We start from the raw sequence: 19,968 nt of genomic DNA on the forward strand, positions 1-19,968 counted from the left end.
AGCTCATGTCAGGCTGAGCACTTCCAGAGTCAACTACTAGTATGCATGAGAGAAGTCTGCACTTGTGTTTGGTCGTAGGTTTTTGTTGTTGTTGTTGTTGTTATTTTTTTTCTTGCATGTTTGGCAGTGCGCGTTGAGTTTTGTTGTGTGTTTTATATCGACCTGCAGTGTGTGTTCCACAAATCTTACCTGAACATGTAATATACTCATAATTTTTTCAGGCTTGGCAGTTCACGAAAGTTTCATGCCGCAAAAAGGGCCATCAGCTCCATTGATACAATAACAACTGGATATAGCAACAGCGCCCTCATTATGTAGCCAGCAAAAGTATCTGAAAGTACTCCCAAGAAACAAAGAGTGCTCAAACCACTCGCATGTTACATTCAGCTTGCATGTGTGTGGATGTGTGCCATTTGTGCGTTATGGTAACCAACTAGGTTTGCTCATTTCCCACATGCATGTACAGTATGTCCACATGAGCAATGAATGGGAGTAAATAGCTAACTACTTCTCGTGACTTCAACGAAGTGCATGCAACAATGTACACTGTGCTTTATCCAGTGTTTATATGGTCAGCTCCAATTTGCACAAGTTTCATGCTGCAAATGTGTCCAGTTCTACAGAAGATAGCAGACAAGTCAGGATTCTAACATTACGTTGGTGGAAAACAGTTGATTCAGAGTGTACCGTCGGAAACGAAACCGAAACAACCAAAACAGAAACAGAAACAAAAACATGAAGCCCAATGGCATGCAAAATACCGAATCAGACATGAACTTCAACAAACATGAGTCTCTACCCAGATTCACGTACACTGAACATAATCCTTGTAGTTGTCTGTTAAAAAGAATTTTAAAAAATCAAACATTATTAATGTGCATGACTCAAAAGACTCTGCGAACAGCCAGTTGGGCTCTTCCTTCTTTTGGAGCATGGAGCAGACCATGGAGATCTTTATGGGGTAGCTTTAGCCAATCCCCGTGTGGTAACCATTTTCAGAATTTGAGGCGTGCTTTCCCCTTGCCGGAAAACCGCAAGACGTGAGTGCCGAGCGAGCTGGATCAAGGTCAAACAGGTAGCTGTAATTCAGATAGAAACGCAGACCACTGGCAGCAGACTGTACTCTTTCCCTACAGGCTCAACTGTGTATGTGTGTGTGTGTGTGTGTGGGGGGTGATGGATGCTGATTTGCAGCGTCACGCTCCCTGTTTGTAATTCGGTCGAGATGTGGCTGCAGCACAATTTAGTCTCTTTAGAGAAGCACATTTTGAGGGCATCAAGTGCTGCGCACCTCATAAACGAGTCAAGTGACCTATCTTCATCTCTGATGATAGCTCTCATTTCCCTTCTCAGTAAAAAAGCAAAACAAAAAAACAAAAAAAGGACATTAGCTGCAGATTGCTCTCAACATATGAGAATTTGGACAGCAATGTTATCACCAAGACTGCATTCATTAAACTTCATCGTTTGAACCAACAGTAGTCTATGTTTGTCTCCATGTTGTCTGGATGAACTCTAAAAGGTGATGTATGCTTTGATATGTGCATAAATAACTTGATCAATGCATAGCTTTAAAAAAAATCCAAATGACATCACTTTGCCATAATGTTGTTCGGCAAAATCTACATGTTCAAATGAAAGTTAATACTAGACAACTTGAAACAAAAGCTGTTGCTATGGACAGTAACTAGACAGTAACAAATTGGTGACACTTATTTTTTCAAACCTATTAAAGACATGTCTTGGCCAGCTCAAAAGGACTTCATTAATGCAATCAAAGTTACAAAGGGCATTTGAAAGAAATGATTCTGTCAGCATCACATAGGCCTACAATGTAACTGGCAGAGTGGATGAACATGTTTAACAGCATTCAGAAACAGTCAGCTATCCTGTTTTATAATTGACATATAATATTCACACGGAGTTGCACAAATGATGAGCATGTATGTATAGATGCAGTCATATGCTCCTGGTTGAGAACAAAAGATCTTTTCTTCACATCTCATTTCCCTTCACAGACGACATTTATGGCTATGGGAACGTGTGCCCTCGCTTTGTATGCCGAGCTCCCGAGCCTTTGTATGGCATGTTTGCAGCCAGTACTTGCATTCTTTCAGCCATAAATTGTCCTATTCATAATTCATCTCGTTACTACTGCATGAGCATCCAGTGGCGGCGGGGACGAAGACAAGTCAGCCGCGATGCAGAATGCATGCATGCAGGCAGGCAAGAACTCTCTGCCCCCTCCGATCTAATGAGCTTGTCTTCCATCGCATCTGCCCTGCCTTCAACTCCACATCCTCCTCTCCCCCCCTACCACCCCCCCACCCTCCATTCCCCATCTCCTCCCCTCCCCTTCCCCCCAGCTCCCGTTTTGTAATTAACAGGAGAGCACACGCCCTGCAAATGCACAGAAATTATGAATACCTGATGCAATTATACTGCACGGCCGACAAAGCATGAATATTGGCAGGAAGACACAAACCCAGTCGTGGGACGCATTAGATAGTGATCACTTTGAGAGCGCCTCACCTAGAAACCAATGCCGTGCCCCGCCCCTACACACTCTGGGGTGGGGCCATGGAGTGGGTTCACTCATACACCAATGACAATATCACTGGTCCTACCCTGGAAGTGGAAAGTGTGTGTGTGGGGGGGGGGGGAGGGGGTGAAGGGGCACTGCATAAAACTCAAGGAAACTATAGTCACTGAAAGTTACTGTAAAACAAGAAACATTTCGGAAATGAAACTATCACGAGTTGTAGGCAACGGCCCTTTATGCAGCATGAAACTTTCACCAATTGCCTACCATGAAAAATTACGACTATATACTACATGTGTAAATGAAAACTTTAAGGTGCAGTTTACTTTTCATGAATTTTTGCCCCTTGCAAAAATTTGTGAAAGTTTGATATATGTGAAAATTTTTAGTTTTATAGTATTTTGTTCAACATAATTTCCAGTGTGTTTATACATGAAAAGTAGGTACATGTAGAAATGGATGTTATTTGAATGGGAACAGTCAAAGAGAGCAACAGGTACTTTCAAAGTCTAAGCAAACTGATAATCTTATATGTAAGATTTTGAGAGTGTCCCTTGGCCACTACCACAATTCAGGGACATCTCCTTGTAAGTCAGCACCCACATGATCATGACATCACAACCACAGCTTTCCTATCTCTGTACCAAGTGCTGCTATTTTCACAACAGTTTTATACTTGAAATGGTACAAACTTTGTATTTCTTTGGGGGATTTTTCCTTACATCTACTCGACATACAGTGAATAGGGCAACTCACATTCTCACACAGCCTATGGGATGGAAAAGACCATATTCTGCCTGCAAATGGATAAAAGTTTTTTTGCGTTTTTTTTTTTTAATCACTCATTTTCATGTTTCACAATGGGAATTAAGGATACACTGTTTGAATGTATGCTTACTTTTCACGCACACTGCCAAGCAGATTATTATCTTGAATCACATCTACAGTATAGAAGAATTGGATACTTGAGAGAGTACTGTACATTGTTTGAAGCACATCTGGGAGACCAAAGGAACACACCAGTCAGGGATTAGGTGCAATAATCAAGTGTGGAAATTTCATGGTAGTCTATACATCACTGCCAACATCTCAGCATCACATGGAAAAGTCATTTGTGACATCCATACTGCCCTCTAGGACCAATGACTCATATCGTTTGCAGGAAATTCAACATCTGATTACAACTCAGAGCGGCAGCAACATTATTTTCTTCCGAATATCCTATAAATAAATTTCCTCTCAGACAAGGGCAATAACTAGAACATGGTGTTCTTGTATATCTCCAGTCAAATCAAGCTGGAAATATCCCTCAGACAAGATATTACATATTTATTATTTCGCTCATGAAAAGAAACAAAACTGCAGAATTACGCATGAAGTATCATTAACCTGTTGAGGACGAGTCCTGAGCATACTCGGGCAGGTGTCTATGGGAAATGTGTGTTGTAGCAAAATATTAAAGATTGTCCTCAACAGGTTAACATACAAAAGAAAAGATGACCAAGATGATAATGAAGCAACTTCAAAGTCATCTTGAATGTAGTATTTTTATATCAAAATCTAGTTGTAACCTCAAATTACAGTCAAACCTGTCTTTGCGAGCACCTGTCTATAGTGGCCACCTGCTGTATACGACCACTAAAACCAATTCCCTCTGAGAGAAACAGCATGTTACAGAACCTATCTATACCAGCCACCTGTCTATAATAGCCACATTTTTTTGTCTCCCTTGGGTGGCCGCTATAGACAGGTTTGACTGTACATGTGATTTAAAAGTTGTATATCCCTTTTGCAAATGTCATGAAATTTTTGCATGATTGAAGAATAATGTCTCCCAATATCGTGTATGAAATCTTACCGTAATTCACCACAAAGTTTTTTAAAAAAAATAAAAGCTAACCCCATGTCACTAGGGAATAAGATCCACTTTGAACTGAGAAGGGATTCTTCTTTTTTTCAGGGTCTGACTAAATTCACAGGATATATTCTTCCTCTATCACAAAAAAGTTTCAAGTTTTATTATTCTGAGGAAAGGTCTGAATTACTTACCTCTACAACAAACCAGCTTATGATAGGAATCTAATTTTCAGGGTTGCAAAATAAACACACAAACTTTTATTCTGGACCTTGCAGGGCATGGAAGGAAATTTTGTATAAATCAATGTATGTCTGTTCCTTGTTTCAAATGTTGATGAACATCCTTCGTTGCATCACATCACTTCCAACCTCACACATATGTTTTGTATCCATCTCGGTAAGGGGAAAAAAAGTCTGAGGACTACAGTATTTTTGTAACTTCTACACCTGGACAGGAAAAGGCAGCTAGGTTGTACAGAACTGAACTTGAATACTGTATTTTATGCATATCACAACTATTGTATAAATCATTATCATACATGATGAATGAATGTTTCAAAATGTTGACTCAGGCAAGGTGGTATGGGTTTAAAATGTCAAGAAACATTTTTCAGCTGTAACTATATTTAACAAGACACTGCAATTACAAAAGAAAAAAAGAAAAAACCTATCAACAAGGCCATAGGAAGGTTTAGAGTGATCGTTGACCTTTGTAATTTTTTATGGACAACTGCGTAATTACTCAGTCTATGTAGGTCCTATAGCCTACAGTCCAGATGCCAGGCTGGGGTCATCTCAGCTCTTGCAGTCTTTTTGATTTCATACAACAGCTTCTCAATGGACACATCTTTGACCTTAAAATCCCTGCATTTTTTTTTTACCCTAAAATCTGTTATGTCATGTTTTGGTTTTTTTGTTCTTGTTTTTTAGGTATTTTGGATATTACAATCTTTTCCACGATTGGCTGACTGTCCTCACTAGTGGCAGCAGCTGCTCTCTCCATTTCATCTCCTTAGGAAAAAGAAAAAGACAAAGAAAACAACCTCCTCCAGGGTTGTAATTAGCAGACCCAACACCACATAAAATGTCAGTCAGCTGACAAATGAGGCCCATGGAAAGAAATTACGCTGGACAAAATGACCTCTCCTTCTTGGCCAGGCCTATAAATCTCTCAAGCCAAGACAGTAATAATCTCACTAATTTTCTTTTAAAAGCGACTAAAACAATGTCACAAACTATCACTATGTTGCTATTACTGTTTACGCCATACATTTTCGTAGTTTGGTTGTTTTTTTGCAAATTTTGCAAGTTGTGGACGTGCTATTCACAAATTTTACAACATGCGAAAGTATCAATTTTGACCATGACGTGAATGCAACATGCATGCGTATATATTTCTCTGGCCATTGCTGTACTCCACAATCGTGAATTCAACCACTTGCGAGCTTGTTGCGAAGTCCCAATTTGCGAAAAAATTAGACTCGCTAATCATGTGGCATATTCAATATTTGATTGGCTTGCCAGCTATCAATCAATCTAGCTCATCCCTAAGGCTTTTGAATTGTTACTACATTACCATGTCAAATATACACACTGTTTTGAAAGACTAGATTTATACTGTAAAAGTGGTTTCTTTCGCGGTGGTTTCATTTTCACGCTTTTCGCGTTTTAAGGTTGAATTGCGAATCTAACATCACGCGAAAATGTTTTGAAAAGCTGCGCGAAATTAACCACGCAAGGAAATGTTTTGAACTCGCCGCTTGTTACAACGCTGTTGCCCACATACGAAAATTCCGCGCATTGCAGGTATTGATGGTATTGATGGTCAACACACACACAGATTTTGCTGACCGCGAATTTAAACACACGCGAAAAAGTCGGCGCCAATGGAAACCGCAAAAGTATCTGTACGCGAAAGAAACCACTTTTACAGTACTCCTGACAGGAAGTTACATATATTCCTGTACACAATAAAGAAAGACAAGGAGCAAAGACATTGGGTCAATCACACATTACAAAGCAATCAGCTGAGTAGCATACTATGCTACATTGCAGAGAAACACAGCTACAATGGCATCAAGCCATGTATATACAAGAACATATACAGTCAAACCTGTCTATAGTGACCACTGTCTATAGTGGCCACCTGTCTACAATTTCAACTTTTTTTGTCTCCCTTGGGGTGGCCGCTAAAGACAGCTTTGACTGTACATTATTATATAAACAGATAAAAGACAAATATATGTATACATGTACATATCTGAAGAAAAAAGATATGGTTAATGAATATGGATATCAATTGATCCCTACAAAAATAGAGAGAGAGAGATTGCAAATGAGCTCACCGCGAACTTGGTACTCACTCCACCAAGTATAATGAAAACATGCCAACTCAATAAATATTAAATATGAATATTGAATCCATTCAGGCTACCAACCAGTCCTGGATCTCTCTCTCTCTACAAAGCAGAAATAAGTATGTCCTGGTTTTCCCCAGTATATATCTGTATGAACAGTTTTGAAAAGAAAAAGAATATCTTTGAAGTTTATTGTTTGATTTTACTGGTCTGAATTACTATGAATATGTATGAATTTGTTCAATCCATTAGTCAAAACAGTGTGTGTTTCAGTTTTGAAGTGAATTTTTGTTTACAAGGCCAAATTGTCCATTACTTTCTATTTCTCATGCTCTGCTTTAAATAAAATCATATATTTTTTAAATGGTCCTTGGTCTTTGTGTGCTTATAACCGTGAAGTCCTTGAAATGTTTTAGTACCATGAACGGCATATGTAGGCCTGCATCCAAACTCAAACTTACAAATAAAAACTGAGTAGATATCATTCATGCATTGTACTAGTTACATGAAAAATAGCTTTATGGTCGCTGAAAATTGTGAGTACTGATGACTGGTCACGGAAATATCTATACCTTTTTTGGATGCACAAATTAGGAGGTAAATTATTATCATAATATATCAGTGTAATCATTCTTCATTTGATATGTTACACAGAGCCAAAAATATTCACTATCTATATTTTATTCAGAATTGCTCCTTCCATGGGCTAAAGTACATCATCTTGATATATTCCAAGAAATTACATTTGAAAATGAAATTCTTTGATCTAACAATTCAAATACAAAATATTCTAATATGTAATATAGAGACACATCATAGTATAAATATCATGAAATAATGGCTTGAAAAGGTGTGGTCAAAATAAACCAGCTAATTGAAAATTGATTACGGGAATGTTTTGTAAAGATGAATTACATGATGTTGATTTTCTTTATTATTTCTTATTATGCGGTAAGAAAAAAATGCCTATTAAAGGCTTGATTTCACGGAGCATGCGAACGATTTGCAAAGGACGCGAATGGCCAAATCCAGCATTCGTATTTTAGTCTGCAAAAGATCGCCAAACGAATGTGGAGGTTCGGAAGCGTCGTCAATTGTTTGTGGATGTCGTTTTTACTTCGGCGAGAAGTTCAAAAAATTTTGAAATTTTTTGCGAACCTTTTCCGCACACTTGGTCGGGATTTGCTCGTGATTGGTTCTCGAATGTGTCTTTAAAGCGTCGTCATATGCGCATGACCCTCTCAAGACATGCGCGATGTTCGGAAAATCTTCGTGAAACCCTTAACAGGCCCCGAAACTTTGGAGAATGTCTCGCATATGTTTCACAAAATCTGCGAAGTTTTTCCAATCATTTAATGACGTAACCACAAACTGCTCGCGTACCTCTTGAGACATTCTCATGAACATTTAGCGCATGTCTGGGGGATATATGACCTCTTTAAAGCTCTACGTTTTTTACAGATCAAAATCGTACCATACATCCGCACATCAAACAACTATTGACAAACGAAATGTTTGATATACCCCCCCCAAAAAAAAAAAAAAAAATCACTGAATACACTTAAAATGATTCTAAAGTATGCCAAAATTACATTTGAAACAAGAGATTATGTGTGGGAGCAACTGCAAAAGATCAAATGATTTACTAGTGGAGGTAGGTCCCCAGAAAAAGAAAAAAAAAAACAACAACTGTAGGCACACACACAACAGAGAAATGAAAGGGAAAGAAAGGAGAAATACAGGAAAGAGAAAAACTTCAACTCAAGACAGCTACGTTGTATCATCTCTCCTTGGAAACATTTCTCCAATGATTATTGAAAAAAAAAATAAGTTGTTTGCATTTCCGTCGTGTGTTCTTCGTGTATGTAGCATGCTGTACCTTAGCAATGGTACACACGACATTCGCACACAACGTTGTGAGAACTTCGTACAAATTGTGCAAGAATGGTTTTCAGCTTCATTGTCGGAACACATTCGGAGAAAAATTTTTCCGAATGTTGGATTTTGCCATTAGCATCCTTCGCAAATCGTTCGCGTGCTCTGTGAAATCAGGCCTTTAGCAAGTGGCTCACAAGACTAGCTTTTTAAACAATTACATTTTCATCATCACTTAAAGCAATCATATCTATCAGGTGCAAATGAATCTGATTATTTTTTTTTTGCACAACAAAACAAGGTCCAACAGTGAGCTACATTGTTTTCACAAAGGGTAAATGATTAAAATCACATCTAAATTATGTCCATATTCGACTGTAGCATTTAACACCTTAACTTACAGTCTCAAATCCCAGTGTTGTATTTCCTACATATAGTAAGTTGAGGAAGTCTCAATATTGCATACATCTATGCAGATGCATTGCAGCAAAAAAAAAAAGTCAGACAAATGAAAAGGAAGAAGAAACCTAGAGAGGGGTCTTACAGCTTGCTTGGGACTCTAGCTTTCATAAATGCCAAAAGCTGTGCATGAATAACCAATGGACACTGCTTCCCGCATGACTTGTGTGCCTCTCATCACTGGTGATGCGGTGATGAGAGTGGTGGCGTGAACAAGATGTCCAATCCGCATAGGAGGAGGTAGAGGTTTTCCTGACTGGGATGGTGTACGAGGCTGTGCTCGCAGCATGGGCACTGGGCCCTTGCAAACGTACAATATACATGCATGTATGGGGTGTGTACATATAGGTTTGTGTGTGTGTGTGTGTGTGTGTATGTGTGTGTGGCCATATTGACAAAGCATTCTCGCGATGGAAGATGAACACTGTAGCATCCACATTGCCTCTCACACACAGTACCACTCTGCACGGCTGGAGACGGTTGCCAGCCAACTAAACTGAGAGGAGTGCATCTACAACATCTCCTCACAACACTTGTAATAATCCCCATTTTCAAGGTTACACCAAACAGGACATAGGGTCAATTGCCAGCCAAGAGGATGCCGTCTTTAATTAGTGCATGCAGAGATAGCATCCAGTTCTATTTAAAGATAAATACTACTGTAAACTCTGACATACTCTCAGTCTTCAAAATTCCCAATATGGAGGCATGCACAAATTGTAATGACAAAAAAGAAGGTGAATTATAATTTAGGTAGATACAACAATATGCACTGTAAAACAGAAATGAGAATGGTATTAAATTAAATGATGTTGATAGCGCTACTGCTGATAATGATAATAATGACATTAAAAATAATAAAGATTCAGAACAATAATCATTATGATGGTAATGATCTATTAGACATAACGGATGACACTATGCAGGTATGCTTGAATTGTCTAGCGTGTATGCTCACCGCTTCACATTATCTGCTGTCTTCTGATTATGCCTAATTACAAGGTGCTGCTTACATAGCTACATACGACAACTTAAAGAGGAATGAAATCCAAACATACATGTGGATTGTGTCAATGCAGCAATATTAATAGTAGAAAACATCAGTGAAAGTTTCAGGAAAATTGGACAATCTGTTCAAAAGTAATGAATCTTTTAAATTTTGATGATTAGACCACTGGATCAGAAGACTACTACAGGTCATGACTTCTGCACTAGTTAGATGATAAAGAAAACATAAAGAAAATTACACAAATTATTTCATATGAAAAATACACATTCCCTAGACTATATACTGACATGATGTCAATGGTAACATTATTACCTCTGCTTTCTGAAAGAGGTAAATCTAGTGCTCATTCACTATGCTAGAAAAGTGGAAGTATGCTGAATTTTCTTTATATTTTCTTTATACACACATTTGTATCATAGTGAATTATGCGATGTCATGATCTGTGGTAGTCTTCTGATCCAGCGGTCTTGTTTTGAGGGCCTGGGATGGAAAGGTAAAGCAGTTTATCCTAAATGCCATTTACCTGCTGGATAGGAATGTGAGGAGTTATCTAATCCTGGAAGAGTTCAAATACATGACAGAAAAAAAAAGGTATCACTAAAACAACTTCATCAATGATTAAAGGGTGTGTACAGTTCTGGTCGAGGTGAAGATTTAGCTTTTAAGGTTTTGCGAGATATTAAGAAACCACTCTATGAGATGTCAAAGAGCATTCAGTTCTAGGGGTATCAAAAGTTTATTCGATGAAAATCGGTTTTGAAATGGCTGAGATATCCAAAAACAAGGTGAAACAAAGAGATCCTAATAAAGTTGTGGCATGTCGCCTTTTATTATTAGCACTTTTTTGGATATCTCAGCCATTTGAAAACCAATTTTCATCAAATAAACGATGAATCCTTCTTAAAATTACATGCTCTTTCATATTTCATAGGAGGCTTTTCATTATCTCACTTATGAATGTTCAAAACATGAATCCCTATCTCAACCAGTACTGTACAGTCCCTTTAATGGAATGACAGAAGGATGGATATAATACACAGCGTACAAAGACATAAAAAAAAAAAAACTCCAATATCACTTCTGGACCTTATAACAACTTGATTCATCACAAATTGAAATGCAATACAAGTTCAAAGGTATGCAAACATTAGAAATAAAGAGCTGAACATGTGACATGCTGTGTAGTTCTCATTACTTTATATAGATTTCCGGAACATTAACAACAATATGCCTATGAACTTTTACATTTGCATGAAAATTACTTCTTTAATATGTTATCATGAAAATATAGTGTCTTTAAATTTCATTGCTTAAAGGGGATGGATAGTAACTGATCAGTGGGAATCAGTGGGAATGCTGGAGTATGATTGTTCCGATCCTTGTGGGATTCATAGTACACTATATATTGTTGTATGAAAATTATTTGCTTCAGAATGGTCTCATATTCAAGTAATGTGCAATTCAATGTTTCCAGATTAGCATGCCTGTACAGTGTCGGGGCGATCATTAACGGTCCGTTAATTATCGCCCCGTCACTCTACAGGCACGCTAACCTGGAAACATTAAACTGCACATTACTTGAATATGAGACCATTCTGAAGCAAATAATTTTCACACAACAATAGATATATAATGTACTCCTAAATGAATCCCACAAGGATTGGAACAATCATCCCCCAGCATTCCCACTGATTCCCACTGATCACTTACTAGCCATCCCCTTTAAAAGTATCACATACATTTGTATGCTGATGTAAATGTTTCTCTCTATTTGTATTTATGTCTTTTGTTGCACACCCATGGAAATTCCTATATTTTCTATTACAAAAGAGTTACATTATTTTTTTACTAATTAAATGCTTTTTGATTCTACAATGGAGTAACTGCACAAAAGAACTGCAACCCTGTAAATTTATTGACGTCATGCATTTCCTGACCATAGTATTCACAGATCATATCCTGTAGTATAGTAACTGTACCCTCCAGCGGTGCTGTTTATCAGTGCACAAAGACGGATATGCTCAACCAAGCAAAACATGCAAATTTCTTTTCCTACTTTTGGTCAAGGTCAAAATGCAATGCAACTATTGAATGTACAAACACTCTATATGATTATTGTAAGAAGTTAAAAAAGAAAAGAAAATGGGCTTGCTAAACATGTGATGTGCTCAGCTGCTTATTACTTCAAAAAAGACAATTTGCTCATATACAGCATAAAAAGAAAAAAATCTCAAACATACCATGACTTCAGTAATTAGAGATTTGATAAGTTTTGCAATTCTTGTTACTTCAAAGAATAACTTTTTTTGGTACAATGTGTGATATGTCACACAGACAATAATTCACCTGAATGTGAGAATGGCTTGGAATAACAAAAAGTAACACAATATGAACATACTAGTAAGAAATCTGAGCAAAAATTAATGCAAATTATATGAAAAGACATAATTTGATTGCCAATAAATAACATCGCAATAAAGCCTCACTATTGAAAAAAAAAATACAACCATGAAAATTAAAGTCTATAATGTAAGTAATCTAACATCTGAAGTTTTCAGAAATTGATTACTACTAGAATATGTTATCTTTCCTTGATTATAATAGAAAAAGATTCTTATCTAAAATATCTAACGTAAAGTCAGAAAAATTCACTGACTTGAAAATTTTACAAAGTGGAAAGCCAATGGTCTTTTTTCGCAGCAAGAAACTTTGCCAAGTGCCAAGCGTGAGAAAGTAATGAGTATATGACATGAACTGGTTTAAGTAGAAAAAAACAACAACATTTGCATGCATTTTATTTTTGCAAATCTTGGCTCCTTGTGAAAGTCACAAAAGTATCATGCACGCAAAAATTTCTGGTTTTACAGTGTGCTGTACTTTATGCATGACTTCAATATGTACACTAATCAGAATCAAGGGCAAAAAAATAAATAAATAAAAATTCTTGTCCAAAATCTGTGCCAATGCTGATTTCATGAGCACAAAACATTTAAAGTGCAAGCACACTAAAGCATATCATGCAATTTACAGTCACATGACCGCGATAGCTCTCTCATGGTTCCCATGGATTGTAGTACATGGCCATGACATTTATCACATTGGTGTTATTAGTTGAGATTTTCATAGATCTTTCACTTTCCCTCCAACCCTTCCATTTGAAATCTCCCTTAAACATCAACCTTGCAAAAGAAAAATGTTTAATCACATACAATCACTGAATGGGAAGGCCTTTTCATATAGTTTGTGTACTCTCAGTAATTGATGGATAAAAGGGTATACTTCATTCGATTAGTAAGGGCAAAAAGTTGGCAACACTTGGCATCAATGATATTTCTTGCTATAAGCAATTCTGTGAAGCACTGACCTACATATTGCATTGTTTTTTGAAGGAAATATTTTTATTTGGATGTGACATGATATTACATTGTACTTCCATGCTTGTCAATGTCCACATATGATATGAGTATGGATATTAACTGGAAAAATCCAAGGATGTACCACATGATATCACACATCTATGGATGCTATGTGTACATGTGTACAATGTTTCTCTAATTGGACAAACATATTAGGTATAATCAAAGTAATAACAGTACCCCACCCCCTTCTAGAGAAACAAAAGTTTTGCTGTGATACCTTTAAAAGCATTTCCTTCACACTCTTATCCATTTGTTGAATGGTGAGTCATGTCCATCATCCCCACATACAGGGGAGGAAAACCCTATTTACTTGTTCCTTGTTCGCCATGGCAACTGAAATATCCTGATAAACTTTGTTGCTGTGTTCCCGGCCTCGGGCAGATACAGACAGGTTTGAGTCATCTTTCTCTCATGTGCAAAACTAACAGGCTGGGTATATAACCTGTAAAATTTGGAACACCAAAGTAACTTTGCTTGATATGAATTACTGTGGAATAAATGACAACATTGGCTGTCAACATCACACTTATTTCATCAGCTACTGATGCATTTATGCAGAGGGTGCGTGTCCATTGCTACTGTCATATGGATACAATAGCTCTTGAGGCCATAAATAGCAGTTTGATACATTTTAGTCCATGACAAACATGTGACTTCCCTAACAGAACATTGATATATTGTAGGTAAGCTATGAATACAGAATTTTGTATAACTATACATGGTACATTTCAGTGTTTTTATTTATTGCAAATTTCATGAGTTGACCAATATTTGCTGAATACTCACAAAAAAAAATATATTGCCTCCTGCAAAAACAAGTGTCTCCCAAATTAAAAAAAAAAATGCTAACTTTCTCCTGAAAGTGATATTTCTTTCTCATTCATAAATGTGGTTCTCAATCACTAATTCAACCACTTGAAAAATTATACTAAAATTATTCGCAAAATGTACCGTCTAAACAGAATATTTCAGCTGAGGGGTTATTAATATCACAAAATGACAGGGATAGCAATATAATTTCCACAGCATCTCAAAGATATTATCTGAACAGTATTTCAAACTCATTTGGCAGGATTATTTTGTGATAGACCCTTCCCCTTCAGCTGACATAGCCTACTGTCTAACCTAAGGGTTTCCAGCAAGTTTTTGTCTTCTTCTTACGGTTGGAGTACAGGTCACCATCTGCTGTGTTTGTACTGACTGACTGGTCAGGTGCATTTTGGGGTTGACCGCTTCATTGGGTATGCACCCTGCTCTTTGTAATGAATGAATGAAGCAGAATCCATTACGTGGGCGGGTTGGGACTCTCTTACACACAGGACTTCCATTTTACAGTGTACGTCCAACTGAGGTGAGGGACATTGTTTTTGCCTCTGGCTGGAGGGGATGACATGATAACATATAGATGAATACGACTTCACAGCACTGTAACTTATGGTGGCCAATGAAACTGTGGGGCTTCCAAAGAAGAACAAAAGCACTTTCAATGGGTTATGCAATGAGCCAGGTGTATTGCTATGTCAGAGCATAAATTATCTTTTGATAGGCATACTTGAAGCCCCCAGTAAGAAATTACCATTGAAAAAAAAATACCCAAACCGATATGGGTCTATAAGTACCAAACTAACATTGCTAAGCAAGACTCGCTCTTGGATAAGAACATCCAGCAATAAACATTTCTATTTGTTACTTTACAATATATTTTGCTGCTTGCTGAACTACTGTAAAAGTGAAAATTTTCCCAGTGTTGAAATTTTCGTGCATTTCGCGCAACCAGAAACTAGCGCGAAAATAAAAGCACGTGAATATTTTTGTTTGCCATATGTTCCTGTGCGTGATGTGATTCCACGGAATTAAAAACACGCGAAACTCTTCTTACCCAGCCGAGCGCGAAAAATAAGTCGCGCGAAAATATCCACTTTTACAGTACATTGTATGTACAACAAACTAAAGCAACCGTCCACAATTCAACCATAATGCCGCCCAAACTTCAACTGCCAGCTACATGTAGAAATCTTTGCTTTTGTGTGAAGTTGAACTTTGGCATGAGAGGTCGTACCTTGGTGTAGGTATTTTATACAACAGATATAGAACTACATTCAGCATAGTACAATCATACAGAAGTCACTCCAAGCAAGACAAGAAGCACACCGCTTGACTTGCTTTTACAAAATGTTAAATAATAGATTGGATATTGATTATTTATCACACACTAAACCCAAGCTTATTAGAAGTAGACGCGGACATTCTCATCAGTTTGAAGTACCATCCTCCAGACTGGAAGTCCACAAAAACTCATTTTTTCCCCGCACAATTAAAGTATGGAATGAACTTCCTTCTTCCGCAATCACACAAACCGACTCAGCTAAATTTACGAAGATGTTATTAAATGGAATCCACCCTCCGGCACCTCCAGTCAAAACTCCAGTAGGAGTATTCAGGAGGACCTAAACCAAGCACCAAGTAGTAGTACCAAGTACAACAATAGTCTAGATGCAGTCTGTATCTGCTCTGAATTTCATAGTATTTTTTAAAGCTAAAGAAAGGAACAGAGATTCCTGAACATGCTGAATGTACTTCAAATCATTGGACTATGTCCAACCAGGTCATAGCTCATTATAGACGAACCTCTATGATATTTTTGTGTAGCATATGACTTGGGCTCACATTGCTCGACTCTTCTCAGCTCAGCTCCATGATGAGAATGTTGTGACTGCTCGATTGGCATGCCATGCCATGCCAGTCAATGAATACTTTGTGCATGCTTGGGTATCACCGCTCACCGTTCACAACCATGTAACCACAGCATGAGCAACAATACTGGTCGGTGGCCAAAAATGCACCCTACAACAAATATCATACATTAATTTCCACGGAAAGAACAGAAACCTACAGTATAGGCTGCAATGTACATACCTCTTGTTGACAGCTTTTTTGTGTTGATGATTTTTGCAGCAAATTCCAGGTCGGTGTTTTTCTTCACACAGCGCCGTACAACGCTGAAAGCTCCCCTGCGATACACACACAGACATGAGCGAAGCCCAAGCAAATTATTACGAGTGAGCACGCGTACGAAATGACTGGCTGTATTCAACATTCGGGTCTGATATTCCTACAAAATGGACAGTAGAGAAAACAATAATTTGCAGTGGATGTATAAGTGTCGAAATACTCACTTTCCAAGCTCATCTTTCAATTCATACTCGTCACTAAACCTCGTCGAAGAAGACTGACATCCTCTAGCCGCCATGTTGATCGGTCCAACTGCGTGTGATTGACAAGTCAGCCTCGTCGGAGTAGGCGGGGCAGTTCTATAACGGTGAACCGTAAGCAGCGTGTGTACGTGCAGGTAGTAAGCGGTTGCTGCTGCGCTGTGCAACGTGTGTGTAGTGCTTACATTCGGCGTGTATGATGAGTCGGGGTTACAGTGTATGCAGCTCTTTCTCAAACCTCTGTACTCGAGGTTTTTAGTTGCAACAAAATATGCAGATTTCAGATGTTTGCCCGATAAATATTCACTCAGTCGTAAATATGAAAACTACAAAAACACGAAGAAAAAAAATTTTGTGGCTGAAGTGGTTGCACAATAGAATGTCCTTATGTGATGCTCTTGAAAACTTTCGTTTGCGATACTGCACTCCTCTCAAAATTTATCGCAGTTCTCAAGTTTTCTACCTTACTCTCTATATTGATCTAATTCCACACGTCGGCATAAACAAAGAAAGGGGGAAATCCCGGGTATTTGCGTATCCGGTGTGCTCGTTTCGCTTTGTAATGTTCTTGCGGTTCAACGGGTTTTACCATCATTTCCCTAGTTTATATCGCCTGTCTGCGAAAATATGCCTTGATGACAGATATTCCCGAGGGTCTAGACTAGTTTAGCTACCCCCGTTCTTAGCTGCTGATTGCTTTGTATTTATATGTGGATTTGTTTGTTGACTTGACCGCATTCACGTGTGGATGTTTTGCAATCTTACTGTTTACAAACTTCTCTTCTTTTATATACATCGCGTATAACATACGCTAAATAGCGATCGTGAATTTTTATATACATGTACATGTATGAAGAAAAACGAAGCTAAAAAGCAATGTACAGTTCCCGGGTACAGTTGTGGCAAAAATGAAAGAAAATGCTCTTATTTTGTGTTTATTGATTGAACGTTCCGTAAATATACATGCAAATCCTCATAATGGGCGGAATTTCCTGGACAAATTTCAATAGGCCTATCATAGATAAATAAACAAAAATACAGATACATCATACCTTGGTCAATATCAACATGAGTGCCTGTGTTTTGGGCAACGATATGACTTGAATGTGAAATTATTTCTCTTTTTACACCTTAGAAGGTCTTTAGTATAAATCAATGTACTAAAACTACGTGATTAGGATATCATCCTTAGTTGAACCGGCACATTTCTTGACGACTAAGATTTTGTGTGGTTTTCCCTCACAGTAAAACCACGTTCTTGCTTATTTTCAATTCAATCATAGTTTATTTCCAATCATCGAAAATCAAAAAAAAAAAAAAAACATAGTACAAAGTATACATGTGATGAAATAATATTGTTCAAACGTTTGCAAAAGGTTCATGTAATATATATACGAGACAAATTATAGAACAACATATAACATGTACAATATTTAGGAAAAAAACACTGTATAAATAGTTCGTGGGCGAGCGGAAAATAAATTCGATTATGGAAAATAGTGATCCACTAAAAAGCAAAGCTTGTCGGACGTGGATCGCTAGATAAATAATGAGTAAATGATATACTATTCTATAACAATACACATGTAATTATTTTGAGATACACCGGTTGGGAAAAATATAGAATACCAATGCTAGTGGCCGGACACTGCTTATGAAGAGGGGAAAAAAGAAGGAAAGAATGAACGGTAAATAAAGAGGAAAACGCCGGGTTTATCACATTGGAAGGTAGCAATTGGCAATTGAGTGTTTGATTAATGAAAAGCCTGGTAATCAGGGACAGGGGGTAACGTCACGTGTGGGCTACCTGCATGCAACAGTTTGCTTTATCGCCAAGTTATAAAAAAAAAGTGGGAGCAGAAGATTTTCGTAACCTATTGTTCTGCATGCTTGTGAATTTTCTTCTCTGCTATAGCACCAAGAATAGCAACACGAACATTGCTGATCTCATGAGAGCCATATTCACTTCTTAGCAAACAATAAACCCGATAGCGGTTTCCCCGGTAACGTTTCCATATATTTTCTGAGATGATGCTTTTTAGTGTCAAATTTAATTGTGTCTACGAGGCACGGTTTAACTAGCCATGTCAGGTGACGATTTGCTCCACCAAGCAAACCAGGGTTTGGTTTCCACAAGGGGGTGGATCGGCCAATGATCCATGTTCATTCCGAACTTTTCTTTTATCTATATAGCCCCAACTTTTCCACAGATTATCGAGACCCGACAAATAGAACCTGACGATGTCCCACTTCAATCAACTCGTATGTCACTTCCCTCTGCTGTATGGTAAGCACAAAAGCTTCAAACTTTTGGCTGGCAGGCGACGTGATTGGGCGGGATCATTATTGAACACTTGTCGTCTGGCGCGCCTGACATCAGTTCGCCAGAATTACGACGTCCGTTGTGACCGGCGCTGTTTTATTCAGCCATTGGTGTCGGTTACGCATCCTCCGTAAACACGGGAACGGCAAACTATATATATACTCCTCATAATCAAATGGGTCATGGGAAGAGGAGGCGGAGGAGGGGAGGACAGGAGGAGGGGGGTGGGTGTGAAATGGAAGAATTAGAATTAGAAGAAGAAGAAGAAGAAGAAGAAGAAGAAGAAGAAATTTAAAAAGAAGACGAAGATGATGATTAGGGAAATTTGTTGTTGTTAGGGAAATTTGTTGTTGTTGTTGTTTTTTGCAATTATATTTTTCTCCATGAGGGGACTGCATTCTACAAGCTCTGCTTTTTAGCAGTCCCCTCCATTTCCAGCAATATTGTTTATGCATTTACAGTGACGTAACAGTTATTTGTATCTCTGTTGATAATTTGCCTGTATTTTTTTTACAATGTTATTCTGTTCATCGCCTTGTGGAACTGGTTTCATGACGTCTGTGTATATGAGCGTTTCTTTGTATTTCTTATTATTTGTTTGTTGGAAGTGAAATAAATCAACTTGAACTTGAACTTGATGATGAGGAAGTCGATGAGGTGGAGGAGGAGAAGAAGACGACGAAAAGGAAATCAAGAAGAAAAAAGAAGGAAAAAGAAGGAGCAGAAGATGAAGAAAAACAGGAGGAGGTGACGAAGGGGGGGGGGTGCGGAATGGGGGTTCAAGAGGCACTATGTTTACAAGGGACAACGGAAAGGAAAATGGTAAAAAATCAGACTATTTTTTTTCCAATTTTACATTCGTTGTAGTCTTGATGAACAAGACATTGTTTTGTACTTCTTAGGATATTTAAGATA

The 19,968-nt window shown here is 37.9% G+C and overlaps 1 protein-coding gene across 9 annotated transcripts in view; it reads right to left on the reverse strand.

Moving 5' to 3' along the window:
• The window catches only part of LOC139729725 (calcium/calmodulin-dependent protein kinase type II subunit alpha-like), a 200,919-nt gene extending 183,901 nt beyond the window's left edge, over positions 1-17,018 (reverse strand). For 3 of the 9 annotated variants that reach the window (XM_071640659.1, XM_071640655.1, XM_071640654.1), the window contains exons 1-2: positions 16,695-17,018; positions 16,435-16,529 (exon numbers count right to left, since the gene is read on the reverse strand). In XM_071640659.1, the coding sequence (XP_071496760.1) occupies positions 16,435-16,529; positions 16,695-16,768 (169 nt within the window). In that variant the 5' untranslated portion in view covers positions 16,769-17,018. The remainder of the gene's footprint in view (positions 1-16,434; positions 16,530-16,694) is intronic. The other 6 variants (XM_071640661.1, XM_071640658.1, XM_071640656.1 and 3 more) reach the window with 4 other exon arrangements.
• Positions 17,019-19,968: the final 2,950 nt, after the last annotated feature.

The sequence above is a fragment of the Diadema antillarum genome, unplaced genomic scaffold (genome assembly GCF_040938485.1).
Source record: "Diadema antillarum isolate AM-2024a unplaced genomic scaffold, OU_Dant_1.0 seq00000254_RagTag, whole genome shotgun sequence".
NCBI lineage: Eukaryota > Metazoa > Echinodermata > Echinoidea > Diadematoida > Diadematidae > Diadema > Diadema antillarum.